The sequence below is a fragment of the Cynara cardunculus genome (assembly GCF_001531365.2).
Source record: "Cynara cardunculus var. scolymus isolate 2C chromosome LG 9, CcrdV1, whole genome shotgun sequence".
Lineage (NCBI taxonomy): Eukaryota > Viridiplantae > Streptophyta > Magnoliopsida > Asterales > Asteraceae > Cynara > Cynara cardunculus.
In genome coordinates, this window is record NC_037536.1 from 12,124 (window position 1) to 22,981 (window position 10,858).

Sequence of the window (10,858 nt, forward strand, 5' to 3'; positions counted from 1 at the left end):
ATAAGTTATACTGAGCACCAATTATATATTGTTTTGTGTGCATGTTCGGACTAGCTGGGTTCTGTTCCATTAGTTTGTGTTAAAAATCTCAACCATGTACTATATTTTTAAAAGAAGACTAATAAATCATCAAATTTTCTCTTAATCTTGTGATGGATTTGAATACTCTTATTCCACTGAGTTTCATTATTTGAAATGACCGTTTCTTTGTCTGCAGGTATTTGTCTTGTTCTCTATAATTGTCTCTTCACTGCTACAGCTTTTTGGTCAAGCATTTCTTAACGGTAAGTTACTCAGTATACTTCATTTCTTTTGCAATTTATTACATGATTGTTATCATTTCGTCAAGAGACGTGTTGTTCGATGTTCATTAATATGCTTTGTTCCCTCATGCCCCAACAGTTGATGGCCTAATTTGCACTTTTGACTTCATTTATGCAGATCCAACCTTGAATGTGCTCACATCTGGGCCGTACGGCCTTATATTCTCTTCCTTTGTACCGTTCTATTTCGACATTCCAGTTTCAACACGGTTCCGTGTCTCTAGCCTAACTTTCTCCGACAAATCTTTCATATATTTAGCTGGTCTTCAGGTAGATGGAACTTCAGTCTTTTTAACTTATAGGCTGTTGAAAGTATTACCTAATTGAGAAACTTTATCAAAATTATTTCCTACCATCTGTTTCATTTTATGGTCATCGTTCATTTTCAAATTATGCAGCTTCTATTATCATCGTGGAAAAGGTCTCTAATACCGGGTCTATGTGGCATTCTTGCTGGTTCCCTATATCGGATAAATGTTCTACGCGTCCGTAGGCTTAAGGTTATCAATTTTTCTTTCTAAATTTTTCTTGTCATCAGACTATTTTTTGCTATTATACGATTCCCAAACTTATTTTGGTTATTGACACGACAAATACGGAACATGTAGTCACTTTTGTGCTGAGATTTTCTTTTAATTATGTTTTAAGAAATGCAACGAATCTTAGACATGCATGTTCTTGGCCTTTGAGTTGGCATCTTCCATCTTCCAGGCCTATAGTAGGTTTCTTCTCTTAAAGCTGATTTCTTTTCCGAACTTTTAAAACTTTATCCTGATAAAGTGTAACTAAATATCATGGTTCACATAGTAAACCTAAATATTGCATAGCATGGTGATGGAGGTTTCTCATTTTCAGTACTACTTCAATTTTATTATAAGCCATGGCGTGCCGTTGTGCGATTATTGTCTGTGATTCTGTGTCCTTTGATGAACAACCATAACCAAGTGTCTTGTATATAGGTATTTTTCTGAATTTCCTGTGGGGCTAGATCTTAATTATAAATATTTTTACTAGGGCATGGTGTTACAAACATTATGCTTTCTGGTATGTAATTGAAGCCTTCGAATCTCCATGGTTTCTACTCTTCTCATAACACAGTGAAAAGTTCATTTGTCATTCTCACAGAAAGGGAAAAAGAATAAAAGGGTCAACCCATCTAACCATCATTTTGTAATACTAAAGTCTTATGATGATTCAAGAACAAGAATTAACATTCTTGTTCTTTTTCATAAATTCAGTTCCCAGAGTTCATAGCCTCTTTCTTCTCAAGGCTTTCCTTGCCGTCTGTGGGAGGACCTGCTCCACTGGCTAGAAATGCACCACCCTTCACAGCTCGTCAAGTGGAGGTAATTAAAACTTCTGATCCTCATCTTGAACATATATGCAAGAGATGTTATAGGAACTTATTTTAATACCTGTACCTTCCTTAAAATTAGAAATTGTACAGCTTCCAAGTTCAAGTTTTTAAATATAAAGTTCACTGTACAGTTAAGATGCCTCATCCAAATTGCAAAAATAGTTCAACTTTCTTTGCCTTGTTTCCCATGTGTAAGTTGTTAAATTTCTTGCACCAATTTTTCTTCAAGGAAACAATCATTTCTCTTATCTTTATTTCTGTAATTGGTTTGAACATATATACATATGTTAGTAGTTTGTTTTGTAGACGTGTCTAAACTAATTCCATTTTGAATGAGCACGATAGAAGAATATAACCAAAAAGTTTTGACTGGTTCAAATGTAAAAGGAAATTATGTTGAAATTCCTTGCAAAAAGGCGGCGACATTGTTTTGGTGAACAATGTAAATAGAAACATTATTTGGGAATGTTCAAATTACGGTTTAGTTGGTGATAAATGCTCTTTTGATTTGTCTTTTTGGTTCACATTGCTCCTTTTGTCTTGAGGTTTCAACATGGATGATGCATTTCTTTATAGGGGTGGGTTCAAGAGAGAACGCTAAAAAAGGAGAACAAGTGAACTCATCCAAACCATCAATCTACTTTAATTCAACGGTTGTGAATAATAGGGACAGTCACATTTTGCCAAGACTAAATCCATGATTATAGGGGGCAGTTACATTACATACGAATCTGGGTCTTGTATTTTTTAGAACCAACGGTTGTTCCTTGTTCAACTTTTTCTGGGGTTCTCTCGTGAACCTCCCTCTTCTCTTATAAGACTTCAAAATTGCTTGTGGCTAATCTTGTTTGTTCAAGTATTTTATGTGCCCACCATTTCATTTCCAACTTGTTTGTGGGTTGTGCTTTGATGTACTAGTCATCTGGAATTCATATTTGAATTGGATATTGTGACTTATGTTAGGTTTTGATTTGAAATTGCTCAATAACTGTTTAGGTGGATTTTTGCTGAGAGGCATTGATAGGAGGTAAACAAAATAGGTGAAACATGAAGGAGTATATGTGAAATTCCTAGGGGGGGAATACATGTCATAGAATACCTTAACTATATATATATATATTAAAGTAGTAAACCACCAGTAAAATATATATGTTTTTGTCTTTTCATTGATATGAATTCCAAGATTTTTGTACAAGTTGATGATTACAATAAGCTATGTGGGATGGTCCAAATAGGCAAAATGTTGGTGGTAAATTAGCAGGAGAAATGATATCAATCTGAGGGTTGGAAAGCAGATACAAAGTGGAATGAACCATATGCTTGCATTTTTCTGAGTGGAGTAATGCTACTACTTCATCTGTTCCAAAAAGGGCTTTCGTATAAATAATTTGAAGGCAAGTTTTAGTCAAGTTTAGGAGTTTAAACAATTGCTCTTCATTCAATCTTTACAAGTAATGATATTTAGGAATATTTAATTATCTTAGTGTTAATTTATTGATTAGTTCATGGAAAAACATGTGACCTATAGGGAGCAAACACATGGTCTTACCAGTTGAGCTACCGCTTAGACAAGAATGTTTGGGAGTGTTGTAACCATGCTTGTTTTTGGGTTGCATTTTCTATACTTCTTTTTTCATTCAAAAAGAGAAACCGAACACTCGTTAGTGTGGTATGAAACCTGACTGAATCACATGTATACAGCCAAGGAAAAATTAAGTACAGAAGACATCATACCTATATACAGTATTACCGCTTCTCAGGTACGGATCTGGTGCCAGACCTGGTTTGGTCCGGGCTCTTTCTGGACTATGTCAACTAGGCTGTTGACCAGACCAGATTGTTTTTGACCGGTCCATGCCCATGTTTAGGTTAAAAATTATAGCGCTCCTGTCTCATATTGCATGCAAGAATTCACCGGTCATCTATGTTAAGAAAACATCCACTAGTTGGGGTTTTGATTTAGCACCAAACAAGCCAACATGCACCAACCATACCAATTAAATTGGTACCAACTTAAGTCAGTTGGTAGTAATGTACCAAGTATGCAATCCTTGTTGGTATCGGGTATGAGATATTGTGTATTACGATACCATATCGACTTCATTCATTAATTGTTAATTAAATTTTGAAATATGTCATCGTTTATTTCTGTCATTATCTAATATTTATTTTTTATTCATGTTGCACGTATGTTAAGATAAATAGGCTAAAAAGAAAGTTCCTATCAATGATTTTTGGTTTCAATCTGTTATATTTATCTTTTTTCCCTACAAATGTATTGTTTCTTACTTCCTTTTTTGCTGTCTATGCATTGCTCACTTTTACAATATTCTATCTGTATTCATCTAAGTGTCTACTTTTGCTTGTATTAGTTTTTGAAGTATGAACTATTGAACATTGTAACTTCAACTTTTGCAATGTTGGTATAAAACCAATACCAACCACAAAAAGTCGGTACTGATTAAGTTGGTACCAAGTAATGTTGATTGGTACATAGTATAAGATTCTCCTTACCAATTATAGTTGGTTGGTACATAGTAAAGGGGAAAAATGATGGTACCATGCCATATTCACCCCTATTCGCTAGTTTCTATATGAAAATACTATTAAATTTCATCATTTAACTAGATGAGTTGGAAGTCACTAATACACCACTCTATGGTTTAATTCCAATCTTTTTTTAATTTTAGTTCTTTTACTATTTGTGAGACGTGGTTTACCTCCTGCTTTCATAGTTTGTCGGTACAACGCATGGTGTCCCATGTTTGTTTCATCTCATGTCCCTTGCACCGACCGCATCCCAAAAATAAGTGTCCATAATAAAATAAAAAGGGCATATAGTTTAAAAATGTGTAATTATTACACTAATAGAGGGTGTAATGAATTTCCTCATCTCATATTTAGGATAGAATTGGAATGTGGGCACTTATTTTAGGCGAAACTAAAATAGAAATGTGGGCACTTATTTTAGGCGAAACTAAAATAGAAATGTGGGCATTGTTTTGGATGGAGGGAGTATAATTTTTGTTTTCAGAGGTTTTCACGGAAACATCTCTATCCATTGGGACAGAGGGAAAGTCTACACATATCCTGTACTCTTAGGCCCTACATCCGTGTGTATGTGTGTGTGTATATATATTGGATTTATTTGGTTTGGTTTATATGAACATGAAAGGCGTATTACTCGAGGCCCATGATGAATTTTTGGTCGTTATAATTCAGGGTAATTATCGCGCTCCAATGTCGTCTGCCGCCCAAGAGCCATCGGAGGATTCTATTGCAACACTGGTTTCCATGGGGTTTGATCGGAACTCGGCGAGACAAGCCCTTGTTCACGCCAGAAACGACATCAATGCTGCCACAAATATTCTTCTCGAGTCACAGTCTCATTAAGAAAATCTGCTGTTGCCTCCGCCATTTTTGAGTTGAAAGTTAGGATGATTTGCTTCTTCACAAACTTGTTGATGGTAGTTTGGTTTTCTTTACATTATGTTTGGTTATTGATAGAGATGTGTATACTCACGCAGAATCCTGTAGGTTCAATATTGAAGACTAAATGTATAGCTGCATTTGCATGTCAACATCTTTTGGTTTCATAGTGGGTGTGTAGTTTATGCCAGTGTTGTTTCATAATTAAGTGATTCTTCTCCTCCTACGAGTAACTGCATTGTTCAAAAAGTAAGCAACAATATTAGGCATCATTCAAAACCGTCCTCTTCAATCGTGAATGTAAGAGGAAATCGGATGCCAACATTCCTTGGCATGTTGTCTCCATTGCTTTTGTAAATATGAAACCACCTATTTCGAGGTGGTGCAACCAATTGTTTTATATATGAACGAGTAGTCATGCATTATGATCTTACGAATGGAATTTTTAAGAAATATTATTAAATATGTAAAATTGAATGAGATATTTAAGGTATATAATCAAAATAACAGATATGCTCAGATCTGTAGTTTATAGCATGTGAGTTGTATTTGAAATCACCTGTGTGTGTGTGCGCGCACGCGTGCGAGATTGTGTGAGAATAAGAGTTAATATAAGTAGGCATGACAACGGGGTTTTGTAATCCCCGGCGAGTACGGGAATTAACATCCCGTCCCCGATCTATTTCCTGGTCAAGCCCCCATCCTCGGTCTAATTCAGAAGGGCACACCGGCTCATCGATGAAGGGCTGGAGGAGACTGGCGAGTGGGTAGTGGCAACGAGCGAGGCGGAGGGGAGAACCGAGGGCCGTCGAGTGAGAACTAACCTCGACCGATTTCAATTTCTTATTATTTGAAGTCCAACAAGAAGTCAGCAACAGAGACCCACTATCAGAATTTTCAAAGCCTAAATACTATTAAATGAGTATTAGCATACCGGGTATGGGGCGGACCGGGAGGTACACTACCCGGGCCCCCCCAACACCGGTCTGAGTCTACCGGGGATCTCCAGTCCCGAGACCCGTTTTAGCGGGGAATCCGTGTCCCCATTCAGGTCGAGGGAGTTGGGTTCCCCACCGGGTCGGGGCAAATCGTCATCCTTAAACATAAGAAGCGTAAGAAATGATCTGTATCCTTAATCACCTTTAATCTCAAACCTATTCATGAATTGCGTTTGATACAAGTATTGATCCGGTAAAGATGGAAATTTCTTCTTATATTTCTCATCTTAACTCTCCTACTCACCGAGACCCAACCCTATGCATGATAATTTTTTTATTTGAAACACAATCATATTCCCTTCTGTTGATCCTCTCTCTCAGTGATTTGATGATAATCTATTTTACCTTATACGAAGTATTTATGTTTCTGTCTTTCAGTTCCAGTGATCATCACTGAGTCCGTTCAGTGATCGTTGAGAACATGTAATGTAAATCAATCAGCGACAGCGATACTTCAAGAAGACAAAACTCACACCTAAGAACCTTCAGCGGAAGTCGAAGACTGAAGCTGAAGATTAGAGACTGGCGAGTTCATGATCTGAAGCGGTTTTCAGTAATTACAACCTAGTCTACACATGTGTGAAGACTGCCCAAGCCTCAGCGAATGCTGAAGAGACCTTTAGGTTATTCCAACATTCAGCGATCAAAAGAAGCTTGTTGAGCACGATTTTTTTTTGTCTTGTCCTTACACACACAAAGGACAAACCCATACCTTTTCTAGATCATAGTACGGTACGGAGCCGATTAGTTGACTCTACTACCTGCCAACTCCATGAAAGGATGTCTGCTCATGAATAGGCTTTTGTTCACTGTAGGAAAGGGACAAATCTTTCTCTAAAGGCTTGACGCATGTTCAAACTCTATTGCATTGCATTAAATGTACATTTAATGTAATGGGTATAAATAGATGTGTTCTATTTATACCCATTACATTTAATGTAATGGGTATAAATAGATGTGTTCTATCGCCATGCAGAGACACTTTAACAATTACTCTTGAACCCTAACTTACGTTCATAAGTAAAAGAACACACATCTAAGAACACAATACGCTTATCTTCAAAAGCAAGTTAGAATCCCTTTTTAGTATTCTAAATAGTTCTTATCCATAAACAACTTACTTTCTTCTAAGTCTTAAACAACAAATCATATATCTTTGCTAAGAATTAGTGTGTAACTTAGATTGTTTAGATAGGTTATCTTTACATTATCTTTTCGCAAACACTCTTGTAAAATCTGTATTGATCCTTCTTTATCAATATATATTTTAAGTTTGAAAAGTTTATTGTGTTTGTATTCATTCCCCCCCCCTCCTCTACAAACTGTTATACACATCTTGTAGACCCTAACGGGACCAACAAGTGGTATCAACGCAGTGTATTTCTATTCTTGTTGTTTTGTTGTTTTTATGTGTTATATTATCTCTTTCTTTAGATAATCTTACTACTTTCAAATGGCTTTATAAAACACAAACACACACTTTCATGACAATGGCTCTCTTGCAAGACCTCCCCGTTTTATCCGAGACAACTTTAGTCTTTGGAAAAATCAATTGTCCCTATTTTTGGAAGGTGTGGATCCTGAAATTCTACATTATATAAAAAATGGACCATATGTTTCATATGCAATTTCTCCGACTGTTCTTGAAACGGCTACGACTGCCGCGATTCCTGAACGGCAGATTCCAAAGCTCCTTCATCAATGGAACGATGAAGACAAAAAGAAGATAGCTATAGACACTCGTGTTAGGTCTATAATAGCTATGTCTTTTCCTAATGAAGTTTATCATTCTGTTATGAAACTCGGAATCTTGAAAGCCAAATGGGACACTTTATGTGTTCAATATGAAGGAACCTCTTAGGTTCAAGAATCGAGGAAGATTAATTTAGTAAGACAATATGAAAGCTTTCTCTGTGGAAAGACTGAAACATTGTTTGAAGTACATCAACGTTTTAATTATCTTCTTATCGATCTAAGGACTGTAGGCAGGGAATATCCTAATTCTGAAACTTTAACGAAGTTTCTAGAATATTTGCCTGAGTCTTGGGATACTTATTCCATGTGTCTCGAGATGTCCAATGACATGTCCTCTCTTTCTCTCAGCACTTTTTATGGGATACTGCTTAATCATGAGAAGTCTCGTCAGCTGAAAAGGAATCTAATCAAGGATTCTAGAGAAATGAAGAGCTCTCCGTAAGCTTTAATCTCTGAAGATGCTTCAGCTGAACTCCCATCTTCTTCTTCTTCTTCTCATCCTCCGGTTGTTATCACTAAGTTAGATTCTACCAACTCTGAGGATTTATCAGAAACTATCTTGCAGATTTTGATGAATCACTGCCGCTATTAACTAAATGTATCACCCTGCATTTTCAAAGAAATGATTTACTCACTAGACTCTTCTGGTCTAACCCTCATTTTCTGTTTTAAAATTATGCAATGCAGGAATGGCGGGGTCCGGGGATATTAAAGGGAAAGGGAAAATATGATTATTTTCCTAATCTGTTATCTGCTTTTGAAGATACATGTTGTATTACATGTGATAGTACAGGATTTGTTTTGGAAAATTTTTTATATGTAAACTTTGTATATATAGGAAATCCTTGTACTAGTGGGACCTTTTGATGTAAACTATATTTCTATGTAATAAAATATGTGTTATATGCAAATGTGGAGTTTGGGGGTGTTACACAAGATAAAGACTGGTCTAGGAATTTTTTATGATCAGGAAGACAATGTCATTGACAGGTCCATGCTCAAGTTTGACACGTTTGTCTCTTCTATTCCTGACAATTCTTCCTCTTAGTCTTGTTTCGCTGAGAGTCATCTTGATGGAACTCCTTCGAGTTCAGGTTGCAAAGACAAGGGTAAATCCATTGTTAAAACACCTTTTCCCAAGAAGACTAACAAGTCAAATAGATCTAAATCTATTCCTTCAGCTTATAAACCTTCTTCTTCAGGGACTAAGAAATCTAAATCTTCTTAGAAATCTAAGTCTCAGCTCAAGGTGAATGCTTCACCTAAGGACTTCAAATACTCTAAAGTTCCTCCTAGAACTAATGAGAAGGGAATCCTTGGAGTTGGTCCCTCTTCAAATTTGGTACTTCCTGGCCCTAAAGTTACCTTCAGTTATAGGAACTGTAAGCACCTTGGTGAAACTACACACATTGCCAGTAAGTGTCCTTCTGCCGCCAAGGCTGGTCCACCAGCCAAGGGAAAGAAAGTAGTTAAAGCTGAGAAATCAACCAAAGAGAAATCATCCACTAAGGCTGCTAAAGCAACCAAGGTGAAGAAAACCACCGGAGCCTCCTCTTTAGGCTCAGTAAAGACGACTACTGATACTAAGCCTTCAGTATCAGGTGTTGTAGTTCCTACCACTAAAGCCTCTTCATTAGGCTCAGTGAAGACATCCCCTAACTCTATCTCTCTAGCGTCAGAGGTTGTTCCTCTTTCCACTAAAACCTCTCCAGGTTTAGTGAAGCTATCTGCTGAAGCTGGTTCTTCAGTTTCAGAAGATGAAGCCTCTGACATTGTTGGACCTAAATAGATGGGTACCAAAAGCATTTTTAAACTGTTCCCTTGTGTAGGAAGTCAAAGGCATATGGTATCTCGATAGTGGATGCTCAAGGCACATGAATGGAGATAAGTCCCTGCTCATTAACTACAAGGAAGAAAGAAAACCTTCTGTGACCTTTGGAGGTAATGGAAAAGGATATACCAGAGGTTTTGGTATATTAACCAATGACGCAACCACATTCAGGTGTGTTGCATATGTTGAAGGACTGAATCACAACCTCCTCAGCATCAGTCAGCTGTGTGATAAAAACTACACAGTCAAATTCTCCAAGAATTCATGTTATGTCTATGACAAAATGATAAGGTTTCCTTGACCGGTTTTCATCTAGAGAATGTCTATATCATCAATATGGACTATCTATCATTGAGAATAGTTGTTTCTTCTCTAAAGTCTCATCAGACATCAACTGGCTGTGGCACAAACGGCTTTCTCACCTTAACTTCAAGACACTCAGTGAGTTGTCTAGAAATGATCTTGTCATTGTCTTCCTCAACACTCCTTTGCAAAGGAATCTCTTTGCTCAGCATGTGAAAAAGGAAAACAAACAAGAGCTAACTTCAAATCAAATCAAATCTCTTTAGTGACATCACCTCTTCAACTACTGCACATGGATCTCTTTGGTCCTATGAATGTGCAATCTATTGCTGAAAAGAAGTATACACTCATCATTGTTGATGAGTATTCTCAGGTACACTTGGGTCTTCTTTCTCAGAACAAAAAAGGAAGCACCTAAAGACATCATTTTGTTCATCATGAAAATAGAAGTACTTAACAACATTTAAGTACAGTATATTAGAAGTGACCATGGTACTAAATTAAAAAATAGTTCTATGGATAACTTTTTGAGGACAAGGGAATTTCTCACAACTTTTCTTTAGTGAGAACTTCTCAGCAAAATGGGGTCGCTGAAAGGAGAAATCGAACAATCATTGAGGCTGCTCGATCAATGCTCAGTGAATCCCATCTCCCTACAAATTTATAGGTTGAAACTGTCAACACCTTTTGTTTCACTCAAAATCGATCGCTGATCGTTAAAAGGTTCAAGAAGACAACCTATGAACTTTTCCATGGCATAATGCCCTCCATTAGCTTTCTACACATCTTTGGTTGCACATGTTATATTCTTAACAACTGTGATCAACTAGGAAAGTTCGATCCCAAAGCTGATGAAAGAATC

General features: G+C 36.9%; 1 protein-coding gene across 1 annotated transcript in view; it reads left to right on the forward strand.

Annotated features, from left to right (window-relative positions):
* LOC112518300 (rhomboid-like protein 20) overlaps window positions 1-5,317 on the forward strand; it is a 7,010-nt gene extending 1,693 nt beyond the window's left edge. The window contains exons 4-8 of the mRNA XM_025125949.1: window positions 218-284; window positions 442-593; window positions 722-823; window positions 1,562-1,669; window positions 4,903-5,317. Coding sequence (XP_024981717.1) covers window positions 218-284; window positions 442-593; window positions 722-823; window positions 1,562-1,669; window positions 4,903-5,073 — 600 coding nt within the window. The 3' untranslated portion in view covers window positions 5,074-5,317. The remainder of the gene's footprint in view (window positions 1-217; window positions 285-441; window positions 594-721; window positions 824-1,561; window positions 1,670-4,902) is intronic.
* The last annotated feature ends 5,541 nt before the right edge of the window (window positions 5,318-10,858 follow it).